This window comes from Capricornis sumatraensis, chromosome 3 (genome assembly GCF_032405125.1).
Source record: "Capricornis sumatraensis isolate serow.1 chromosome 3, serow.2, whole genome shotgun sequence".
Taxonomy (NCBI): Eukaryota; Metazoa; Chordata; class Mammalia; order Artiodactyla; family Bovidae; genus Capricornis; species Capricornis sumatraensis.
The window spans coordinates 176,270,714-176,295,796 of NC_091071.1; the positions used below are offsets into that span (position 1 = coordinate 176,270,714).

Genomic DNA, 25,083 nt, shown 5'->3' on the forward strand with positions numbered 1-25,083 from the left:
GGCTTGTACTGTTCAAGTAGGGGCCTGGATGTAGCCCCCAATATCCCCCAGTGGGGCCCCCGTGAAGGCTCTGGGGGCTCAGCCGCTCACTCTACCTGTTCCCCTGCTGCCCCTGGGGCGGAGTCGGTGTCAGGCTGGCCTTGGAGCCCTGGGCCCAGCTCCTGCGGGGATGTCTGAGCAAAAGCCCACAGGATGAGAGCGGTGACACTCTGGGGTTCAGGGAGGGTTTTAGAGTCACACAGGGATGAGTAGACATTGGCCACAAAACAGTATGGGCTGGGGGGGGGGTGGTGACGGAGCGGGCTGGGGTTGAGGGTAGGGACGGGCGGGGGTGGGGTGGGGTGGGCCTGGGGCCGGGATGCAAGCTTCCTGCCTGGGGAAGCTGGGTTGGGCGGGCGGGGGTGGATCCTGGCAGCGTGAGAAGCAGGGCACTGCCGCCCCCTAGCGGTCATGGGGAGACGCGCTGCTCTTCTGGCCTGGCTGCTGGTGGAGCCAATGCTACCGCGTAAAGAATCTGCTTGCCAATGCAGGAGACGCCGGTTCAATCCCTAGGTCGGGAAGATCCCCTGGAGGAAATGGCAGCCCACTCCACTATTCTTGCCTGGGAAATCCCATTTACAGAGGAGCTGGATGGGCTGCAGTCCGTGGGGTTGCAGAGAGACCTGACTGAGCGACTAGACACGCAGGCATTGCGGGCGGGTTCTATACCGTCTGAGCCACCAAGGGAAGCCTTCCCTCATCTCTGGGAGTGGATAGAAAGCGGCTTTTCTGCTGCTGGAAGAGGCTGGGTGGTGTGAAAGGTGCCAGCGGGCCTGGGGGAGTTCCTGGGTTTGCGTTCTCTCCGCCCCGCCTGTCCCATTCAGCCAGCCACAGGCATCTTCTGCACACCCACTAGGTGCTGCAGCTGGAGGCAAGTGTGGGGCCAAGGCAGGTGGTGCTGTTTTTAATGCTGGAAGTAGCATGGCAATGTCCTGGTGGTCCCTGGAACTCTGTGCTTCCACCTCTTGGAGGGAGGTGGCTCCTGGTTCAGTCCCTGGTTAGGGCCCTAGATCTCGCAAACTGCATGGCATGGCCAAACAATAATAATGATTGGAAGTAGCAGAGCATGCTTTAGGGACTGGGAGGAATGATCTGGGACTGAGGGGGCCGTCCAGTGTGGCGGAGGGGCAGGCACTGACAGAGCGGAGTCCTCCCGTGGCGGGGTTGGCCGTGGATGACTGCCCCAGCAGGATGCCAGAGGGACTTACCTGGCGGTCAAGCAGGTGAGAGTTCACCTTCCAATGCCTGGGACATGGGTTTGATCCCCGATTGGGGAGCTGGGATCCCACCTGCTTCATGGCCAAAAAAAACAAAGCAAAACAGAAACAATATTGTAACAAATTCAATAAGAACTTTAAAAAGTGGCCCACATCAAACAAAACAAAAACAAAAACAAAAAGTCTTAAAAAGAGGATGTTGGGGGAGGGTGACCTCTTCAGGAGTATAATCTGCAAATATACTGAATCGCTTTGCTGTACAGATCAAAAAACATTTTGAAATCTCTATAACTGTGCAGTAAGGATTAAGTGGTTTAATGTTGGTAAAACCTTTTGTCATCAGTTCAGTTCAGTCGCTCAGTCGTGTCTGACTCTTTGTGAGCCATGGACTGCAGCACGCCAGGCCTCCCTGTCCGTCACCAGCTCCCGGAGTTCACTCACTCACCCATGTCCATGGAGTCAGTGACGCCGTCCGGCCGTCTCCTCCTCTTGTTGCCCTTTCTCCCACTCCTCCTCTGTGAAGGGATGGACACGGAATGGCGAGAGAGGAGCGTTGAGGGGAGGGAAGATGGAGAAACCAGAAAGGGGGCTCCCCACTTCGAGCTCCTCCTGTGATTTGGGGGTCACATGTTTACACGTGAGAACAGTGTGTGCGTGTATGCGGATAAGTGTGTGTGTCTCCAGTCAGGCCTTGCTAGGCTGTAGATGCCGCTGGGCTGAGGCCCGGGTTGAACTGGGGTCAGGGCTGAAGTGCCGGCCAGGGGACCTCTGGGCAGGAGAAGGCAGGCGGGGTGAGGGCTGCAGGTCTCAGGGGGGGCCGCCAGGAGCTGCGTGTGGTTCTGGGCAGGCCGGGCCTTCCCTGGGTCTCGGTGGCAGGTCAGTGGCGCCTCGGCTGAGCTGCGGAAACCACTGGGTCTTCATGATGGTCTGTCTCGTCTCCCTCCCTGGGAGCCCCGGCCGGCTGGCTGTGCCGTGCTGGGGGTCTGCGCTGGTCCCGTACTTCCCGGGGGCCGGGTGGGCGTGCGCAGGGGCTCCCCCCTCTAACCCTGTCCCGCCCCCTGGCTCACTACCGCTGCAGGGCCACCCTGTCCAGAAGGCCGCAGCTCACAGGGCGTTGTGAGTTCACAGAGGCTCGGCCTTCCCCGGGGGGCACGCACTAGACGCCTGGACAGTCTGCCCAGCTGTTCTGCTTCACGTACTTGCCAACTGGGTGGCACAGCACTCAGAGGTGCCCCTCTGTGCCCGGCATCACGGCTATAAGATGGCACAGTGCTTGCCCTCTGGCCGGGGAGCCGGGCGGTTCACCTATAATCAAACAAGCGCAGAGAACAGTGGAACTTCTGGTCCAGGCTGAGAAGAAGTAAGCAAAGTGCCAGAGTGGCAGCGGGCATCCTCCGAGAGGGCACTCACAGAAGGCCTCTCTGAGCTGGTGTCGCTGAGCTGAGGCCCAAAGGGGTGAACTTGCCTTGGAGCGAGGGCAGAGGTCCTGAGGCTGGCGGGGGTCGGGGGAGTGGGTGTGTCTAGGAGTGGAAAGGGGCTGCCGTGCCCAAGTGTGACAAAGATGGGGTGGGCTGTCCGGGTCACTGGGGACTGGAGGTCGACTGGAGGAAGTAGATTTTATCCTCAACCATGGGAAGTCCCTGAAGCATGATCCATGGACACACAGCTGCCCCGTGGAGGAAGGTCTTACTCAAGAGGAGAAGTGGGGAACCAGGTCTGGGCAGGAACTGGTGGTGATGGGGAAGATGGATGGCTAAGCAGAGCTATAGGGATTTATTTTGTCTTCGATGGGTTGAGGACCGTTTGGTTAAACCGTATTTGTCGATGAAGAAAGGTGTTTGTGATCTATTGCTTTGTGGAAAAATTAGATTATAGACACATATACGGGCTTCCCAAGTGGCGCTAGCAATAAAGAGCCCACCTGCCAATGCAGGGGACGTAAGAGACGTGGGTTTGATCCCTGGATCGGGAAGAACTCCTGGAGGAGGAAATGGCAACCCACTCCAGTACTCTGGCCTGGAGAATCCCACGGACAGAGAAGCCCGGTGGGCTGCAGTCCATGGGGTCGCAAAGAGCTGGACACGACTGAAGAGACTTAGCATGCACGCATATGTTACTAGCGTGTTAAGACACGCTCAGACAAAAGTTCAGAAGGGTCTTCCCCAGCCAGGAATCCCCCCAGTGTCTGGAGATAATCTTAATTCTGTTCCTTGGGCTCAGCTGCGATTCCTGGATTATGGGACAGAGGAGGCTTAAAGCCGCGATGGGAAGCGGTGATAGAGCGCTCCCTTCTGCCCCCCGCTCGCCTCTCCAGGAGTACGAGGCGCGCCTGGCCCGGCTGAGGGCCGACTACAAGGCGGAGCAGGAGTCCAGGGCCCGGCTGGAGGAGGACATCACTGCCATGCGCAACTCATACGACGTGAAGCTGTCCACGCTGGAGCAGAACCTGCGCAAGGAGACAGGTGGGCCGGCCCCGCCCGGCAGGAGGAGCCCAGCCTGCTGCCCCGCCCCCCCGCCCACGGGCCCCAGTTCTGTTTCCTCTTTGCAACCGCCTGGCAAGGCAAGCACCTCATTACCCTCACTTGACAGCTGAGGAAACTGAGGCCCAGAGAAGGTGAGGAAATTCCCCGAGGTCACACAGCTTTTAAAGCGGAGCTGGGATTTGACTCCAGCAGTCTGATCCCGGGGCCAGCGTTCTCACCCACGGCCTTGCACTGGGGGCGGCAGGCTGGGTGCCCACCCAAGGCTGACTTAGAGCGGCCACGTATCACCCAAGTTTTATGGGCAAGTCCCTTCCCCCGGTTCTGCATTTTCTACAGTTTCTTTTCCACTTTAGAGCCCATCTGTCACCAGAGCAACCACACCCCAAACTAGGCAATCCATAGCAAGAGTTTTTTAATTTCCTGGGAATTTTTGTCTTCTGTTTGACATTCTAGAATGTTCCACCCCACCGCTATCTTTCCAATACCCTGTGCTGCCAGGCAGCCCAGACTTCCTAGGACTCACTATAAGTGTTAGTCACTCAGTCATGCCCAACTCTTTGCGACCCCATGGACTGTAGCCCACCAGGCTCCTCTGTCCATGGGATTCTCCAGGCCAGAATACTGGAGTGGGTAGTCATTTCCTTCTCCAGAGGATCTTCCCGACCCAGGGACCGAACCCAGGTCTCCCACATTGTAGGCAGACGCTTCACCATCTGAGCCACCAGAGAAGCCCATAAATACTATAAAATCCACGTTGTAATGATGACAGTGTTCACATCATTGGTCCCATTTACGGGGCTTTGCTGTGTGCCAGGTACTGGGTAGGTAGGCACTTCACCTGTCTGCCCTCGGTGAGTTGGGACTCACTGCTTCCTCACACGGCAGGTGTGCAAGCCGAGGCTGGGAGAGGTTCGGAGAGGTTCAGGCTGTGAGCTACGCACAGAGGTCCCCAACCTTTTTGGCACCAGGGACCTGTTTTGTGGAAGACAGTTCTTCCACAGACGGGGCAGGTGGGCCAGGCAATATCACAGGTGATGGGGTGCGGCAGGTGGAGCTCGGTTTACTCACTCGCTGCCCTCCTTTGGCCATGTGGCCCGGCTCCTGGGCCTTGGGGACCCCTGACCTGGGGAGTGAATGACCCTAGCAAAGGGGACATCAGGGCTCTCTCGGGGGAGCCCAGGACACGGTGACAAAGTAGTGGATGGACCTGAAGGAGCTGGCCTGTGAGCTGGCAGCAGGAGGCCCGTGGTACTGTCCCCCATCCCAGCTGGCAGGGAGATGCAGCCCCAGAGGAAGACCGAGGAGCAGGTTCTAGCACTTTCTGTCCTGGAAAGTGTTTCCTCCAGCCCACTTTGAGTATCAGGCCTCCGAGGGACTTTATCTGGTCTCGCTAAACTCATCTGCAGCATTCATTTAACCCCCACAGCTCTAGCTTGTCCTGTGGACAAGGGCCTGGAGCTGGTTACACCAGGAGTGGGCCCTGAGGGTCTTGGGTGTGAAATCTTTGGGTCAGGAGCTCTCTGCCTTTGAGGCAATAATACTGGCAGGACAGCCAGTTTATGTATAAAGAGCAGACCCAAGGAACAGGGGTAAGAGTCCAGCCCCTAATGGCTGGGGCGGTCGGAGAATGGAGACATCATGGAGCTGGTCAGGGAGGACTTCCTGGAAGAGGCAGAAGTCAGCGTTTGGGGGCCCAGAGGCTCTGACTCTTAAGCTGGTCTCTTGGAGATGGTGGGCCTGAGGCCAGCTTCCAGGGAAGGGCTGCCTCCCACCCCCCTAGTCCACCCTATAAAGAGCTAAAGGAAGGTGTCTCCTGCAGAGGCTGTCCTGAAGGCGGAAGTCCTCTACAAGGCTGAGGTCCTGTCCAGGGCTGAGTTTGCCAGCAGTTCGGAGTACTCGACTCCTTTCGAGTTCAAGATGGCCGAGAGACGCGAGATCTACTCCATGCCTGACCCCGTGCCCAGTGAGGACTCCTTCAAGGCTCAGGTCTCCTCCGGGTTTGAGGAGCTGCCCAAGGTGGCGGCCTCCAAGTCCGAGGCGTCTCTGGGGTCCGATGAGTCTTCCACGCTGGGAGAGAACTCCGCCTGCACGGCCTTCTCTGGGCCGGAGGAGCCCTGCAGCCGGGAGTTCTCCGTGCCTGATTCAGACGCCCGGGGCCGCCACCTACTGCCTGACGACGAGGGCGGGGGCGCCGCGGAGCCCCTGTTGGGGGAGGAGCCCCCGCTGATGGCGCTGGAGCTGTTACCCGGCCTGCACGACCCCTACGCCGAGGTGGCGGCCAAGCTGGCCAGGTTCTCCTCCGCGGTGTCCGGGCCGGACGTGCCCCCGGTGGACGTCCCCAAGGTGATCACGCAGGTACCTGACGTCACGCAGGTTGACACGCGGAAGTTCAGGGGAGCGGGCGAGCCTGGCGGGGGCGTGGCTGCATCTCAGGGGTCCGGGGTGGTCGGGGAAAGGGGAGCTCTGGCTAAGGCTCTGTAAACCAGTGGGAAGGTCGGGATGAGATCCCAGGCGATGCCGGCTGGGCCCCTGTTCTGCTGACACAGGGACACCCGTGTGGGGCGGCTGCTGGTTGCCATGGTTACACCTCTCGTCAGCCTGCCTGTTCTCCTAGGGGAGGCGGGGGTTCTGTGAGAGTCCTGCTTCCTTTCAGGGGCCGCCTAGGGGTCTAGAGGGGCTGCTTCTTCTCAGTCCAAGGCCTTCTCTCCCTTTTCAACCCTCTGTTTTATGTTTAAAAATCTTTTTTCTTTGTTCTCCCCTCCTTTCCTTTCTCTCTCTCTCTTTCTCTGTCCAAAGCGTACAGGCCTTTGAATCAGAGAGATCCGGGTTCAGATCCCTGTTCTACCCCTAACTCAGCTGTGTGACCTTGTCCGGCCGTCTCTCTGGGCCTCAGTTTCCTCATCTGTTAAATGGGGATGCTGACGCACGTGTCCTGTGAGGTCAGGCAGGTGGCAGGCCTGGAACAGGAGTGCCTCTCCTCTTTGCCTCACCTCCTCTCTCCTCTGTTCTCCCCTCTCCCCGCAGGAAGAGGTGGCGGGGTTGGGGAGCAGGCAGGGAGCTGGCGGGAAGGGCGGGGCAGGGCCCAGAGGGTGATCCTGACCCAACCCCTGCTCCCCCAACCTGTCCTCCTGCAAGCACCTGGGAGATCTGCCGGCGCCCGCTGACCTCGGGTCTGAAGCTGAGGTGGCCGAGGACCTCCCGCCCAGGACTGTGAGTGCCCCCGGTCCTGAGTGGTGGTGGTGGGGGGAGCTCCAGGGACCTGATTCTTCCTGGGATGCTCTCGCTTGTCTCCTTCCTCTCTGGCCTCAGTTTCCTCACCCATAAAATGGGGACAATACCCCCGGCCCTCCCCCAGCACAAAGCAGCATGCAAATCGGAGGAGTCCTCACCTCTCTATTTATTGATTTGTTACCGAGAGGCCACTGTTCCAGGGTGATGTTCACCCTTTGCTCAGTGGTGGAGCCCTGGTCTAAAGCACAGAGGCCCAGCGTGTGTAGTGGATGAGGGCCATGGAGCGGAGCTGGGGGCCCCAAGGTGCTGGCAGGGAACCCCCCAGGCGGCGGGGGGCCGTGTGAGCTCTGCTGCTCTCAGACCCTACCTTTCCCCACCTCCACTTCTGCTTCAGAAAGTACAACCATCCGAGGGGAACGGGAGGAAGACCTTAAATCTGCCCATGTTTGTGGAGAGAGGAAGCGACCTGCTGGCCTCTGGGCCTGATCGCTGGGTAGGAGCCAGCTTGCAGCCTCTCAGCAGAGGGTATCCAGGGAGGTCAGGGGTTCCCCTGGGCAGCAGGTGGCGTTGAGATGTGGGACTCAGGCAGGGAGAAGGGGCCAAGGCGGCAGGGGAGAGAGCACGGAGCCGGCGAGGGCGGGGGGGGCAGGTGGGCAGTGGGTGCCAGAGCCCTGTGGCCGGAAAGATCTCGAGGTTCTCAGTGCCAGAAAAGCAGGTCAGGGAAGCAGTGGGATGGGTGGGGGGCCGGGGCTGGCAGGACACAGGCAGCGGGAGGAGCGGGTGGGCACCAGGGGCGCCGCAGGCCGCGGAAGAAACTGGGTTTGACTGCAGATGTGATGGAGGGTCTGCGAAGGATCAATTTATAGTTTAAGAAAATTCCGGGAACTCCCTGGTGGTCCAGTGGTTAGGACTCTGTGCTTCCACCATAGGGGGCTTGGTTCTATGGGTTCAGTCCCTGATTGGGGAAGTAGGATTCTGCCAACTGCACAGCAGGACCAAAAAACCAACACAAATTGCCCTAGCTGCTGTGTGGAGCCTAGATGGTAAGGGGCAGGAGGGAGAGTGAGCTGGAGGCTGTTTTGGGGGGTGTTGGAAAGGCGGCAGGAAGTTGGCTGGGTGCATGTTTTTAAAGATGGGGTGTCCCGGAGCCCGTAGCGACCTTGTGGGCCGCCAGGGTCCGGCCGCCCCAGCTGGGGTTGAGGCTGTGGCGAGCTTGTGCCCAGGAGTTGGCCCCCCCGCCTCCACCTTGGCTTCTGGTTGCACTTAGGAGGTTGACCTGGGCCCAGGGGTGACAGAGGAGCTGGTGTTGGCGGCAGAGCCTGTCGCGGAAGCCCAGGAAGCCCAGGCTGAAGCGCCGGCGGCCTTGGAGGCTCAGCCTCGCTCTCTGCTGGCCGGGGCCGGCGCGAGGAGGGAGGACGTGGCCACGCTCGCCGATGACCTCCTGCCCACCGTGGACCAACAGCAGGTGCTCGCCCGGTAAGCACCTGAGCCCAAGGCAGTGGGACCTGGCGGGCGGGGGATGGGCGTGGTGGGACCACCGCCCGGGCCCAGGGGTGGATGGCACCCCTGGGCCCAGAGATCCTTCCTGAGCCCCACCCAGCCCTCCCCCAAACGTGGCTGCAGGGGCTCGGTCCTCCCCAGGAGGGACTGGAGGGGAGAGGGATCGGTCAGCTGGGTGGCAGGGCTCTCTGCTCAGGAAGTGGCTCAGGTGCCTCCAGATTCCATCAGACGCTTGCGGGGGGAGCAGCTACTGGGGGGGTGCGGGGGGTGGGGAGGATGGGGACAGTCCCCACCTGGCTTTCTTGGGGCCGCCCTGCAGGTTTCAGGAGCCCAGGGCAGGCGATACAGGCTTGCCCCGGGTCTTAGATGGTCAAGAATCTGCCTACGATGTGGGAGGCAGAAATCAAACAAAATGCCAGGCTGGATGAAGCACAAGCTGGAATCAAGATTGCCAGGAGAAATATCAATACAGACATGCAGATATCACCACCCTTTTGGCAGAAAGCAAAGAAGAACTAAAGAGCCTCTTGATGAATGTGAAAGAAGAGATTGAAAAACCTGGCTTAAAACAACATTCAAAAAACAAAGATCGTGGCATCTGGTCCCATCACTTCATGGGAAATAGATGGGGAAACAATGGAAACAGTGAGAGACTTCATTTTCTTGGGCTCCAAAATCACTGCAGATGGTGACTGCAACCGTGAAATTAAAAGGCGCTTGCTCCTTGGAAGAAAAGCTATGACCAACCTAGACAGCATATTCAAAAACAGAGACATTACTTTGCCAACAAAGGTCTGACTAGTTAAGGCTATGGTTTTTCCAGTAGTCATGCATGGATGTGAGAGCTGGACCATAAAGAAAGCTGAGTGCTGAGGAATTGATGCTCTTGAACTGTGGTGTTGGAGAAGGTTCTTAAGAATCCCCTGCACTGCAAGGAGATCCAACCAGTCCATCCTAAAGGAAGTAAGTCCTGAATATTCACTGAAAGGACTGATGCTAAAGCTGAAACTCCAATACTTTGGCCACCTGATGCAAAGAACTGACTCATTAGAAAAGACCCTGATGTTGGGAAAGACTAAAGGCAGGAGGAGAAGGGGACGACAGAGGATGAGATGGTTGGATGGCAACACCGACACAATAGCATGAGTTTGAGCAGGCTCCAGGAGCTGGTGAAGGACAGGGAAGCCTGGTGTGCTGCAGTCCATGGGGTCGCAGAGAGTCGGACACGACTGAGTGCCTGAACTGACCTGGACAGTGTGGGAGACCCAGGTTCGGTCTCTTTCAGGAAGACCCCCTGGAGAAGAGAATGGCTTCCCACTCCAGTGTTCTTGCCTAAAGCATTCCACAGACAGAGGAGCCTGGTGGGCTACAGTCCACGGGGTCACAAAGAGTCAGACACCACCAGGCGACTAGCACATCAACAACACGGCTTAGCCGCCAGTGCCTCCCTCGTGGAAGACGTGCTCCCTCTAGGGACAGGCCACTCCCGACACACCCTGGGGCTGCCTGCCGACCTGGACTTTCCTCCCTTGCTATGTGGCTTTGTGCAAGTCACTTAACATCTGAGAGCCTTGGTTCTCACTTCCATAAATGAGATTGCTGTCACGCCCGTCTCCATGACGGAGTCAGCCCCACAGCCAGCGGTTCAGCCCCCTCCTGGTCCCACAGACTATGGTTCAAACCCTAACGGAGCATCTACTATGTACCAGGCGTCAGGACTCAAGCATGCATGGGATATCACCTTGGCTTTCAAGAAGCTCTCAGTCCAGGGGGAGTCAGGTTCTGGAGCAACTAGACTGGCTGGCTGCGTTCCCGTCTGCCTCCACCGTCGCCCAGCTCTGCCACCTGGGCTGAGGTTACCTCTCTGTCCCTCAGTCTCTCACCTGCACAGTGGGTGACGGCGAGAGTTCCAGGCTGGGACGTTTGTTGTGAGGGCCGCACAACACGATGCCCCGAGAGGCAGCAGCTTGGTGTGGGGCACACAGAAAACTCACAGCACAGGTGGTGGTTTTCACGGTGTGGTCTGGAGTGCGGTCAGGGAGGGCTTCTCAGAAGAGGGGGCCCTTGAAGAAAGTACACAGCACAGATGTCTCGGGGGCGGCATTCTAGGGACAGGGCACAGCTGAGGTGGCGCAAAGCGGGTGCAGGGGGTGGAAACAGCCTGGGTGTTTGGAGAAGCAGATGCCCCGGGTTAAAGCTGGAGCAAGGAAGGGGTGGTGGGGTTCCGGGGCAGATGTGTGACCCCCGGGGCTTGGGCTCCATCCTGATGGGGCCCCTAGGAGGATTTTAAGCAGAGCAGCGACTTGGACGTGGCTCACCTGTATCCTGGCTGCTGTTGAGCTCAGAGCCGAGCCTGAAGCAGGTCTGGACTGGGAGGCTGGGTGTGCATGGTTCCCTTCCTCCCTTGAGCATGGTCGCCTATCCTGTTATGAGTCCATGTCACGCCTTCAGTTATCCGACCCTTACATCCCTTTGGGAAGAGGCACAGTCAAGATGCTTCTGTGGTGCTTTAGTAGAGTGAGGATTTCCACCTGAGCCTTTGTAGTTATTTCAAATTTGTGCTTTTAAAAGGCAAAACTCTATAAATTTTTTTTAGCATTTTAGATATAAATATTAAAAAAAAAAAAAAGCACTGTTTGTGTCCCTGATGAAACATTATGCACTGACCGTAAGGAACATTCCCCACAACCCAGGGGTACTCTGATCTGCAGGTTCCCTGGGAGCACAGCCAGGAGCTTGCTCTGTGGCAGGACCACCAGCACCGGGAACTGGGTGGGGCAGCCCTGGGAGGAGCGGGCTGGCTGAGCGAGCGCACAGGCTTGGAGTCGGGTAGAGCCGGCAGGAACGCTGGGTCTGAGCCCGAGCCAGCAGCAGTCGCCTCCCCGGGCCTCAGTGTACCTGCCTGTCAAGTGGGGTTGTTGGAAGCAGTCGGGGAGATCAGGCTGGACCGCCAGTGCTCAGTGATCGGCAGACTTTGTCACGTTTGCTTTCTCCTCCCCGCCGGCAGCTTGCAGCTGTTGGAGCAGCAGGTGGTCGGGGGGGAGCAGGCCAAGAACAAGGACCTGAAGGAGAAGCACAGGCGGCGGAAGCGGTACGCGGACGAGCGCAAGAAGCAGCTGGTGGCGGCCCTGCAGAACTCGGACGAGGACAGCGGGGACTGGGTGCTGCTCAACGTCTATGACTCCATCCAGGAGGAAGTGAGGGCCAAGAGCAAGCTGCTGGAGAAGATGCAGAGGAAGGTGAGGCCCGGGCTCAGGCCCCGCCCCCAGGCAGGCCCCGCCCCGCGGGCCCGCCCCCAGGCAGGCCCCGCCCCGCGGGCCCGCCCCCAGGCAGGAGCACTAGGTGGGCGTTCACACCAGGTCTTGACCCTTGCCTGTATTCTGTGCCTGCTGTGTGCCACGCCCTGTTCTGGAAGCTGTCGTGGTGACAGGTTCATCTCTGCAGTAGTGGAGAGCTCGTGTGTGTGCATGTGTGTGTGTGTCTGTGTGTGTGTGTGTGTAAGCAAGCAATAGGGAAAGTTGCTGAGTTGGTGTCTGACTGTTTGCGACCCTATGGACTATACAGTCCATGGAATTCTCCAGGCCAGCACACTGGAGTGGGTAGGCATTCCCTTCTCCAAGGGTAAGTATGCAGTAACAGCAGAGAAATAAGGAAGAAACTCTGGCCCGACAAAGAGAATAGGGGGCAGGGACGGGAGGGAGGTGAGGGGCGGCTTCATTTTGATGGGTTTTTTTTCTTTCATTTTGATGTTTTTTACTTTGATCGAAGTACAAACGCACAACTGAATTCATTTCCACAAAGGGAGTGCTCTGGGCCAGCTGCGCCTGGCTGGGGGCTCTGAGAGTTAGCAGGACCCCAGAAGCTCCTGGGGCCACTTCAGATGGGAGGACACGGCTGTTCTGGTGCAGGTGGTGGCTTCTCAGGTGGGGCCTGGTGGAAAGCGGTCTAGGGGAAGACACAGGCTGGTGCCTGGAATGTGGTCCGTGGTTCAGGAACCAGAAAGGCGGCCACGTGGCTGAGCGTGGGGAGAGGGGACTGGAGGGAAACGAGGCTCTGCCACCTGTGACCGACACCTGCGTGGCCTTCGGAGCATCTTCCCGGTGGGCCTGGGCCTCATGGCGCCCTCCCTGGCCACCTGCTCTCCCCTCCTCATTCCCACTCAGCGCGGCAACCAAGGCATCTTGCCAGAGCATTAAAGCTGGTATTTTTTGGTCTTTAAATGTCTTTAGTTTAAAATTTTTTTCTTGGCTGTTTTTATGCCTTTTCTTACTACACTTCATATCTTTAATCAAATTTGGTCTTTCTTGTACTTTGGTCTACAAATCTAAATTTAAAAGAAAAAAAACTTTGCTGGTTTTGTGTTAATGTCCCACTTGGCACCTTCTTCACTTTTCTCCATTTCAAAATTTTGGATTTCTGACTTGAAAATTCCACACCTGCGAATATTTGTTTAAGAAAACTATTTACACTGGGGCGTCGAGTTGCATTTTTAACATTTGGTTGCGTGTGCTTGTGCTTTGGGGGAACTTTCTTCTGCTGAAATGCTTTTGATTTTCACTTCCTATTTCTTAATAGTGGCGCTGAACAGATACACCTGCTCTCTTCTGTTTATTGCGTAACGTCATGTTTTTCTGCACTCTCAGTAACAACTGAACGCCGAAGTTGTTGGAGGATGGAGGGAACCAAAAGTACCCACCAAAATGAGGTACCCTGAGACCAAAAAACGAGGCAGGCGGCTCCATGTAATCAGTGGATCAGTTAATTTTAGGGTAAGGTAGTCACGGGGCGGGGCCGGACAGATGGCACCCTGGAAGCGTTCACAGCGGTGCCCCGCAGCACCGAGGGGCCATTAGGATGGCCCTGTGTTTGCCCAGGGTGTGGGTGGGAGCTACAGCAGGGAGCACGTCCTGTTTGTTTTGTTTTGGGGGCTGCACTAGGCCTTTGTTGCTACGTGCAGATTTCCTCTGACTCCGGTGGTGGGGGCTGCTCTCAGGCTGCGTGCGCGGGCCTCGCTGTGGTGACTGCTCTTGTGGAGCACGGGCTAGGCTGCTTGGACTCCGTGCTTGTGGTGGTGCGCAGGCTTAGTTGCTCTGCGGCACGTGGGATCTAGTTCTCAGACCAGGAAGCAAACCCGTGTCCCCTGCATGGCCAGGCGTGTTCTCCATCACTGGACCACCAGGGAAGTCCCAGGAAGAGCACTCTTAAGTCAAGATTTATGAATGGGTAACCAGTCTTGTCGGAGAAGGCGGTAGCACCCCACTCCAGTACTCTTGCCTGGAAAATCCCATGGACGGAGGAGCCTGGTGGGCTGCCGTCTGTGGGGTCGCACAGAGTCAGGCACAACTGAAGCGACTTAGCAGCAGCAGCAACTAGTCTTGTGGGCACTGGGAATATGTCAGTGAAGGTCTTCATCGTTGTTTGGCGACTACCAGGGCATAGAGACCACTGGGACTTAATCACAATTAAACAGTATCTATTAGCTACAATATGCAGATGACACCACCCTTACGGCAGAAAGTGAAGAGGAACTAAAAGGCCTCTTGATGAAAGTGAAAGAGGAGAGTGAAAAAGTTGGCTTAAAGCTCAACATTCAGAAAACCAAGATCATGGCATCTGGTCCCATCACTTCATGGGAAGTAGATGGGGAAACAGTGTCAGGCTTTATTTTGGGGGGCTCCAAAATCACTGCAGATAGTGACTGCAGCCATGAAATTAAAAGGCACTTACTCCTTGGAAGGAAAGCTATGACCAACCTAGAGAGCATATTCAAAAGCAGAGACATTACTTTGCCAACAAAGGTCCGTCTAGTCAAGGCTATGGTATTTCCTGTGGCCATGTATGGATGTGAGAGTTGGACTGTGAAGAAGGCTGAGTGCTGAAGAATTGATGCTCCTGAACTGTGGTGTTGGAGAAGACTCTTGAGAGTCCCTTGGACTGCAAGGAGGTCCAACCAGTCCATCCTAAAGGAGATCAGTCCTGGGTGTTCTTTGGAAGGACTGATGCTAAAGCTGAAACTCCAGTACTTTGGCCACCTCATGCAAAGAGTTGACCCATTGGAAAAGACTCTGATGCTGGGAGGGATTGGGGGTGGGAAGAGAAGGGGACGACAGAGGATGAGATGGCTGGATGGCATCCCCGACTCGATGGACATGAGTTTGAGTGAACTCCGGGAGTTGGTGATGGACAGGGAGGCCTGGTGTGCTGTGATTCATGGGGTCTCAAAGAGTCAGACATGACTGAGCGACTGAACTGAACTGAACTGAACTGATTAACTGCAAAGCCCTTGGCCACACGAAAGAAATGTACTACACAGTACTTCCCAGGTGGCGCTAGTGGTAAAGAGCACTCCTGCCAGTGCAAGAGACGTAAGAGACGTGAGTTCAATCCCTGGGTCAGGAAGAGCCCCTGGAGGAGGGCATGGCAACCCGCTCCAGTGTTCTTGCCTGGAGAATCCTATGGACAGAGGAGCCTGGTGGGCTACAGTCTATGGGGTTACAAAAAGTCGGATATGACTAAAGCGACTTAGCACACACACACACAGTCCAAGGTAGGGGCAGTGGAAGGACAGGAAGAACTGAATGGGTCCAGGATGGTGTCATTTGTGCTAACAGCCATACAGAGGTAAAGGCTGGGTTTGCTTACTAGGTTGCTGTTTTCATTTTTTTTCTCAAAAATATACTTTTCTGTCCATACGGAAGTGTGGCTTTAAATAGAGCTCTTCATTAGTTTCCTGTGGCTGCTGTAGCAGACTGCCACACATTTTGTTGCCTAAAACAACACAAATTGATTATTTCACAGTGGGTTTCCCTGGTGGCTCAGTGGTAAAGAATCCGCCTGCCGGTGCAGGAGACATGGGTTCAACCCCTGATCCTGGGAGGATCTCAAATGCCTCAGAGCCTCTAAGCCCGTGCCTCCAACTGTTGAGCTTGTGAGCTACAGCTGCTGAGCCCACATGCCTCAACTGCTGAAGCGCGAGCACTCTGGGGCCCATGTTCCGCAGCAAGAGGAGCCACGGCGACGCGAAGCCTGGGCACCACGACTGGAGAGGAGCCGGCCCAGCGAGGAAGGGCCGGCACAGCAACAAGCAAAGAAACGTGTTAAGGTGACGCCGTCCCGCAGCTCTGGAGGCCAGACTCCAGGTGCAGCGTGGCTGGCTTCTCCGCTTAGAATTCCCCAAGGCCGACCTCGAGCTGTTGGCAGGGCTGTGTTTCTTTCTGATCCTAGGGGACAGTCCATTTGAGGTTGTTGACAGATTTTAACCCCACGTGGTTGAGGACTGAGATTCCCATCTCCTTGCTGGCTGTCAGCCATGGTCACGCTGGTTCTAGAGGCAGCCTGTACTTCCTGCTGCCTGGCCCCCTCCAAAGACAGCCTGGCCTGGAGAGTCTCTCTCCTGCTTCCCGTCTCTTTGATTGTCCTGACTTACTTCTCTGAAGCCTCTCCTCTTTATCTGTGACCGTGCCACTCTGCTTATGGAACTAGGGATTGAACGCACCCCCTCGGCAGTGAAAACGTGGAGTCCTAAGCCCTGGACCCCCAGGGAATTCCCAAGCATCTCCTTTAACACACCTCTTCTACTCATCTCTCTCCGTCCCTCTCCCACATGGTGGTATATAGATTACACTCAGTTCAGTTCAGTTCAGTTGCTCAGTGGTGTCTGACTCTTTGCGACCCCATGAATTGCAGCACGCCAGGCCTCCCTGTCCATCACCAACTCCCGGAGTTCACTCAGACTCACGTCCATCGAGTCGGGGATGCCATCCAGCCATCTCATCCTCTGTCGTCCCCTTCTCCCGTCCCCAATCCCTCCCAGCATCAGAGTCTTTTCCAATGAGTCAAATCTTCGCATGAGGTGGCCAAAATACTGGAGTTTCAGCTTCAGCATCAGTCCTTCCAAAGAACACCCAGGACTGATCTCCTTTAGAATGGACTGGTTGGACCTCCTTGCAGTCCAAGGGACTCTCAAGAGTCTTCTCCAACACCACAGTTCAGGAGCATCAATTCTTCAGCACTCAGCCTTCTTCACAGTCCAACTCTCACATCCATACATGACCACTGGAAAAACCATAGCCTTGACTAGACGGACCTTTGTTGGCAAAGTAATGTCTCTGCTTTTGAATATGCTGTCTAGGTTGGTCATAACTTACCATAACTTACCATAGATTACATTGGGCCCACTCAGTAATCTTGGATGATCTCCTTATTTTTAAGTCAGTTGATTGTTGTTCCATTGCTCAGGCGTGTCTGACTCTTTGGGACTCCAGGGACTGCAGCATGCCAGGCTTTCCTGTTCTTCACTGTCTCCTGGAGATTCCTCAGATTCATTTCCATTGAGTTGCTGATACTATCTAACCATCTAATTCTCTGCTACCCTCTTCTCCTTTTGCCTTCAGTCTTTCCCAGCTTTAGGGTCTTTTCCAGTGAGTTGGCTCTTTGCAACAGGTGGCCAAAATATTGGAGCTTCAGCTTCATCATCAGTCCTTTCAATGAATATTCAGGGTTTATTTCCTTTAGGATTGACTGGCTTGATCTCCTTGCTCTCAAGGGATTCTCAAGAGTCTCCTCCAGCACAATTCAAAAGAATCAGTTCTCTCAGCCTTCTTTATGGTTCACATATCACATTCATACATGACTACTGGAAAAACCATAGCTTTGACTGTATGACTCTTTGTCAGCAAAGTGATGTCTTTGCTTTTTAATACACTGTCTAGGTTTGTTATAGCTTTTGTTCCAAGGAGCAAGCGTCTTAATTTCGTGGCTGCAGTCGCCATCTGCAGTGATTTTGGAGCCCAGGAAAATAGAGTCTGTCACTGCTTCCACTTTTTCCTCATCTTTTTCCGTGAAGTGATGGAACTGGATGCCATGATATTCGTTTTTTGAATGTTGAGCTTTAAGCCAACTTTTTCACTCTTGTCTTTGACTCTCATCAAGAGGCTCTTCAGTTTCTCTTCACTTTCTGCCATAAGGGTGGTGTCATCTGCATATCTGAGGTTATTGATATTTCTCCTGGCAATCTTGATTCCACCTTGTGCTTCATCCAGCCCAGCATTTCACATGATGTATTCTGCATAAGTTGAATAAGCAATGTGACTATACACAGCCCTGATGTACTCCTTTTCCTATTTGGAACCAGTCTGTTGTTCCATGTCAGGTTCTAACTGCTGCTTCTTGACCTGCATACAGGTTTCTAAGGAGACAGGTGAGGTGGTCGAGCATTTCCATCTCTAAGAATTTTCCATAGTTTGTTGTGATCCACAGAGTCAAATGCTTTAGTGTAGTCAATGAAGCAGAAGTAGATATTTTTCTAGAATTCCCTTGCTTTTCCTACGATCCAATGGATGTTGGCAATTTGATCTCTGGTTCCTCTGCCTTTTCTAAATCCAGCTTGTACTTCTGGAAGTTCTTAGTTCCTATACTGTTGAATCCTAGTTTGACAGATTTTGAGCATTACCTTGCTAGCATGGGAGATGATCGCAATTGTGCAGTAGTTTGAGCATTCTTTGGCATTGCCCTTCTTTGGGATTGGAATGAAAACTGACCTTTTCCAGTCCTGTGGCCACTGCTGAGTGTTCCAAATTTGCTGACAGACTGAGTGCAGCACTTTCACAGCATCACCTTTTAGGATTTTAAATAGCTCTGCTGGAATTCTATCACATCTGCTAGCTTTGTTAGTAGTGATGCTTCCTAAGGCCCACTCGACTTCACACTCTAGAATATCTGGCCCTAGGTGAGTGACCATCGTGGTTGTCCCAGTCATGAAGATCTTTTTTATATAGTTCTTCTGTGTATTCTTGCCACCTCTTCTTAATCTCCTCTGCTTCTGTTAGGTCCGTACCATTTCTGTCCTTCATTGTGACCATCTTTATATGAAATGTTCCCTTGATATCTCCTGTTTTCTTGAAGAGATCTGTAGTCTTTCCCATTCTGTTTTTCCTCCATTTCTTTGCATTGTTCACTGAAGGATGCTTTCTAACCTCTCCTTAGAAAGGGGATGGCATCACCAACTCGATGGACATGAGTTTGCGTAAACTCCGGGAGCTGGTGATGGACAGGGAGGCCTGGCGTGCTGCAGTCCATGGGCTTGCAAAGTGTCGGATACGACTGAGCAACTGAACTGAACTGAACTGAACTAACCTCACCTTGCTATTCCCTGGAACTCTGCATTCAGTTGGATATATCTTTCCCTTTCTCCTTTGCTTTTCAAGTCTCTTCCTTTCTGAGCTATCTGTAAAGCCTGCTCAGACAACCACGTTGCCTTCTTGGATTTCTTTTTCTTGGGGATGGTTTTGGTCACTGCCTTCTGTGCAATGGTGTGAGCCTCCATCCATAGTTCTTCAGGCACTCTGTTTGCCAGATCTAATCCCTTGAAGTTATTCATCATCTCCACTGTGTAATCATAAGGGTTTGATTTAGGTCATATTTGAATGGCCTAGTGGTTTTCCCTCCTTTCTTCAATTTAAGCTTGAATTTTGCAGTAAGGAGCTGATGATCTCAGCCACAGTCAGCTCCCAGTCTTAGTTCTGCTGACTGTATAGAGCTTCTCCATCTTTGGCTACACAGAATGTAATCAGTCTGATTTTGGTATTGACCATTTGGTGATGTCCACGTGTAAAGTCGTCTTTTGTGTTGTTGGAAAAGGGGGTTTGGTATGACCAGTGCATTCTCTTGGCATAAATCTGTTAGCCTTTGCCCTGCTTCATTTTGTTCTCTAAGGCCAAACTTGTCTATTACTTCAGGTATCTCGTGACTTCCTAATTTTGCATTCCAATCCCCTATGAGGAAAGGACATCTTTGTTTTTTCGATGTTCTAGACGTTCTGGTAGGTGTTCATAGAACTGTTAAGAACATACGCAAAGGACTGCACACCATGCTGAAGTAGGATTTATCCCAGGAGTGCAAGATTGGTTTAGGATTCAGAAATCAATTAATCTGATATCAATAGAATAAAGGACAAAACCCACATGACCTTCTTAATAGGTGCAGAGAAAGCATTTAACAAAATTCAAAATCTGTCATAAAAACGCTCAACAAACTATGAATGGAAGGTAACTTCTTCAGCCTGATAAAGGGCAGGAAAAACTCACAGCTAACACAATACTCAATGGTGAAAGACTGACTGCTTATCCCTTAAGTTCATAAACAGGAAAAGTGTATTTACTCTCACCACTTACATTCCACATTAGATTGACGGTTCTAGCAAGGGCAATTAGGCAAGAAAGTGAAATAAAAGGCATTTAGATTGGCAAAGAATAGGCACAACTATCACACGGCATGATCTTTATAAACAGAAAATCCTTAAAAGGAATCCACTAAAAAATCTGTTGGAATCAAATAAAAAAATTCAGCAGGATACAATATCAATAAGGAAAAAGCAATTGTATGTCTATACACTTGTGATGAACAATCTGCAAATAAATTTAAGAAAACAATTTCATTTGCAATACATCAAAAAAATAAAATACTTAGGAGTAAATTTCACAAAAGTAGTATAAAACTTATATTCCAAAAACTATGAAGTATTGTTGAAAAAATTAAGAAAATCTAAATAGAAACTTCCCCATGGATCCAGTGGTAAAGACTCTGCACTGGTCCGGGAACTGGGACCCTGCTCGCTGTGCAGTGTGGCCAAAAAATGAAGAAGAGGAAACAAGAAAACCGAAATAAATGGAAGGACACCCATGTTCATGGGTTGGAAGACTTAATATTGATAAGATGGTGGTGGTGATGGCGATTGAGTCGCTAAGTTGTGTCCAACTCTTGAGACCCCATGGGCTGCAGCCCACCAGGCTCCTCTGTCCATGAGATTTTCCAGGCAAGGATACTAGAGTGGGTTGCCATTTCCTTCTCCAGGGGATCTTCCCGACCCAGGGATCGAACCTGGGTCTCCTGCATGGCAGGCAGACTCTTTACTAACTGAGGTACAAGGGAAGTCGGATAAGATAATAGTATTTCTCAAACTGATTTACAGATTTCAAAGCAATCGTTCTTAAAGAACCAGCTGGCTTCTTTGAAGAAATTGACAAGCTGATCTTAAAGTTTGTATGAAAATTCAAGGGACTCAGAATAGCCAAGATAATCTTGAAAAGAACACAGTTGGAGGACGCACACTTCCTGATTTCGAAATTTACTACAAAGTTAAATCGTCAAGGCTGTGCAGTACTGATGTGAAGATTTAACATCAATGCAGTTGGATTGGAGATCCAGAAACAAACTCTTACATTTACAGTTAGTTGATTTTCAACAGGGTGCCAAGATGATTCAGTGGAGAACGGATGATCTTTCTAATGGTGCTGGGACGACTAGATGTTTACATGCGAAAGAAAGATGCTGGACTCCAGCCGCACACTGTATATAAAAATTAACTCGGAATGGGTCAAAAAGCCAAATGTGAGGTAAAACTATTAAACGTGTAAAATAAAACACAGGTTTAAATCTTTATTGCCTTGAATTAGACAAAGCTTTCTTAGGTATCACACCAAAAGCATAAACAACAAAGGTAAAAAAAAAAAAAGATAAACTGGACTTAATCAATTAAAACTTTCATGCTTTAAAGAATACTATCAAAAAAGAGAAAATATTTGAGAGAAAATATTTTCAAATCATATAGTATGATAAGGTGCTTACGTCTAGAAAAAATAAAACAATCCACTCAAGAATAAAAAGACTACCCAATTTTAAAATGGGCAAAGGATCCGAAGAGATATTTCTGCGAAGAAGATATACAAATAGCCAATAAACATATGATCAGATGTTCAACGTTAGCCGTTAGGGAAATGCAAATTAAAACCACAGTGAGATACTGTCTCATAGCCTCTGGGATGGTGATAATAAAAAAGACAGTAACAAATGTTGGTGAGGATACGGAGAAATTGGAGCCGTCGTATACTGCTTGTGAGTACAGGGAGCCCTCATATAGTACTTTGGAAAATGGTCTGGCAGTTCCTCAATTGCTTAAACAAAATGTTACCATGTGACCCATGAGTGCCATTGAAGAAACACAAAAATGTATCCACACCAAAAAAACTGCAAGCTGATGTCCCTAGTAGCATTATTCATTATAGCCGCAAGTGAAACCCATCATGAAACGTGATATATCCACCCAATGGAGTATTACTTGGCAGGAAAAAGGAATAACGTGCTGACGTGTACAACAGGGAAGAACCTTAAAAACTCTTATGTTCAATGAGAGAAGCCAGGTACCAAAGACCGCATGTATGATATGTGATCACATGTATATGAAACGTCCAGAAGAAGCAAATCTATAGAGACAGAAAGACGTGGTGGTGATTGTTCAAGTCTGTGAATATGCTGAAGGCCACTGAATTGTACACTATTTTTTTCGCGATTCTTTTACTTATTTCCAAAAGAATAAATAAATGGCTGCACTGTATCGTCGCTGCATGCAGGTTTCCTCTGAGGGTGGTGAGCTGGGGCTACTCTTCCGTGTGGGCTTTTCACTGGAGTGGCTTTTCTCGTTTTGGAGACAGGCTCTAGAACACGGGCTCCACAGCTGTGGTGCGTGAGCTTTAGTTGCTCTGTGGCAAGTGGGATCTTCCCAGTCCAGGGATCGAACTATGTCCGCTGTGGTCTCAGGCAGATTCTTATCCACTGTACCACCAGGGAAGCCCTATGCTTTATTTTTTTAATTTAATTTTTTGACTGTGCTGCACAACTTGTGGGATTTTAGTTGCCCAACCAGGGATTGAACCTGGACCCTTGGCAGTGAGCGTTCAGAGCCCTAACCACTGGACCGCCAGGGAATTCCTGATTTGCACACTTTAAATGGATGAATAGTTTGATGTGGGTTATAGCTCAATTTAGAATAATTGTGAGTGATGATAAATGGATAAGAGGCTTCCCAGGTGGCTCTAGTGGTAAAGAATCCACCTGCCAATGCAGGAGGCGCAAGACGTGCAGGTTTGATCCCTGGGTCGGGAAGGTCCCCTGGAGGAGGAAATGGCACCCCGCTCCAATATTCTTGCCTGGAAAATTCTATAGACAAAGAAGCCTGGCAGCCTACAGCCCATGGGGTCAGAGTCGGACACGACTGAGCGTCTGAGCACATAGTGTATAATACATAAAGACTGCTACCATGAATGCCTTGTAGCTACTGTCCAGCTACATACATGGAGCATCATTAATTCAGTTGAAGGCCCTGTGTACCCGCCCCTCCCTGATGGCTCCCTGCCCGCCTGCGTCTCACCAGGCATTCTCTGTTCTCAGTTGGTTACATGTGATTATCGTTCCCGTGAATTTACAACAGCCTTCGTTCCTAGTCACACTGTCCTTGCTCTTTGAGGAAACAGACTGTGCAGGAAGGTGTCACGGGGCTGAGGGAGGGCTTGGTTACCGTTGGCGTTGGGAGTCGCTGTGCTTAGGAGGGTGTGGAGGGCAAGTCTGGCAGACCTGAGCAAGAGATCAAAACATTTGAAACCTAATGTTCAATCCAGGTGGGTCTGATTCTTAGTCTAGTGTCTGTCACGTCATAACAAAAAGCAGAGACATCACTTTGCCAATAAAGGTCCGTCTAGTCAAAGCTGTGGTTTTACCAGTAGTCATGTATGGATGTGAGAGATGGACTGTGAAGAAGGCTGAGTGTCGAAGAACTGATGCTTTCAAAATGTGGTACTGGAGAAGACTCTTGAAAGTCCACTGGACTGCAAGGAGATCAAGCCAGTCAATCTTAAAGGAAATAAACCCTTAAAAATCACTGGGAGGACTGATGCTGTAGCTCCAATACTTTGGCCACCTGATTCAAAGAGCCGACTCATTGGAAAAGACTGATGCTGGGAAAGATCGAAGGCAGGAGGAAAAGTGGGTGACAAAGGATGAGATGGTTGGATGGCATCACTGACTCAGTGGGCATGAGTTTGAGCAAGCTCTGAGAGATGGTGAAGGACAGGGGAGCCTGGTGTGCTGCAGTCCATGGGGTCGCAAAGAGCTGGGCACGACTGAGCGGCTGAACACCAGCAGAAGTGTGCCAGTAGAGGGGAGTGAGGGCTGTTCTCTGAGAAGGTGTGCCTGCTGCTGCTTTTTAAAAATACTAGTTTATTATTTTGGGATGTTCTGGGTCTTCGTTGGTATGCGCAGGCATCTCACTGTGGCGACTTCTCTTGTTGCGGAGCGCAGGCTCCAGGTGCTTAAGCTTCAGCAGGTGCGGCTTGTGGGCCCTGGGCACAGGCTTCAGTTGCCCCGGGCACCCAGGCTCTTCCTGGACCAGGGATCGAACCCCTGTCCCCTGCGTTCGCAGGCAGACAGTTGTCTCCTAGCCACTGGACCAGCAGGCAAGTCCCGCCTACTGCTTCTTTTAGAAGAAGGAATTTGTACAGTTCTCTGAGATCTTGAGGACTGTGGTAACTACAGTGTTACACGTGGAGCCTTGTAAACGGCTTCTGAATAAAACGTACGAGTGGGGATAGTGACTGAGGGCTGGTGATGGGAGTGGATGACCAGCCTCTCTTCCTGCTTTCTGCAGGGCTCCGGACCCTGTAGGTGCTCATCTAAGTACTGAGTGGAGGGGTGGGAGGGGCGGTGAACGAAGCAATGGAAAGATGACAGGATAGACGGTGGCGATCAGATTGGATGGGTGAGGGGGATCAGTGAGCCGGGGCTGAGTGACTGATGGGCGGGGGGCGGGGCAGGGGCGGGCGTGGAGGAGAGGGAATCCGCGCGATGTCTTTCCTACTCACTGCTCGTTCATCTTTTGTTTTCAGCTCCGGGCGGCAGAGGTGGAGATCAAAGATCTGCAGTCGGAGTTTGAGCTGGAGAAGATCGATTACTTGGCCACCATCCGGCGGCAGGAGCGTGACTTTCTGCTCTTCCAGCAGCTCTTGGAGCAGGTGCAGCCCCTGATTCGCCGGGACTGTAACTATAGCAACCTGGAGAAGATAAGACGAGAGTCCTGCTGGGATGAAGACAGTGGTTTCTGGAAGATTCCCGAGCCCATCATCATAAAAACCAGCCTCCCAGTAGGTCAGGAGCTTTGCTGTCTCTCTCACCTCCCCGCTGCCCACTTTCTTTGTCCCCTGCCCTTCTCCACAGTTTGCTCTCCTGCAGGCTGTCAGGGGGCCCCGCATCTCTCCCAGCTGGCTGTGGGGGCAGCAGACAGGTGACCCTGGGTGCCCAGAATGTCGGGGACCTAAGAGACACACGTGGGTTGGAATTTTGGCTCCAGCAGTCCCTGTGTCAGCTCTTGGGACTCAGGGTTCTCATCTGTGAGATGGGGATTAATAACAGCACCTTCCCTAAAGATCGCTAGGTGGCTTAACGTCTTACGACATGTAAAATCCTTGGAAACATGCCTGGCACATTTTAAATGCATGATGCATTTTCTTACCACGATCATTATTGTCCTTACTTCAGCCTGCAATAACCCTTTGAAGGGATAAAGATTTTCACCCGTCTTCCATATGAGAAATCTCAGAGAGTGTAAGTGACTTACCCAGAGTCACAATCCTAGCAGTGAGTCGTAGGCCAGGGACAGAAGCCAGCTGGGCAGTTGCAGGCCTGGCTCCCCTTCTGCTTTTGCTGCTGGTCTCCTGTGTGACCCTGTGATGATCACTGTCCCTCTCTGGGCCTTGGTCACCTGATCTTCACAGAGAAGGGGTTGGATG

General features: G+C 52.6%; 1 protein-coding gene across 2 annotated transcripts in view; it reads left to right on the top strand.

The window, feature by feature from the left end:
- The window catches only part of KIF17 (kinesin family member 17), a 50,901-nt gene that overhangs the window by 21,709 nt on the left and 4,109 nt on the right, over positions 1-25,083 (top strand). For both annotated transcript variants that reach the window (XM_068968686.1, XM_068968687.1), the window contains exons 7-12: positions 3,571-3,718; positions 5,559-6,112; positions 6,875-6,949; positions 8,238-8,446; positions 11,478-11,709; positions 24,184-24,442. In XM_068968686.1, coding sequence (XP_068824787.1) covers positions 3,571-3,718; positions 5,559-6,112; positions 6,875-6,949; positions 8,238-8,446; positions 11,478-11,709; positions 24,184-24,442 — 1,477 coding nt within the window. The remainder of the gene's footprint in view (positions 1-3,570; positions 3,719-5,558; positions 6,113-6,874; positions 6,950-8,237; positions 8,447-11,477; positions 11,710-24,183; positions 24,443-25,083) is intronic.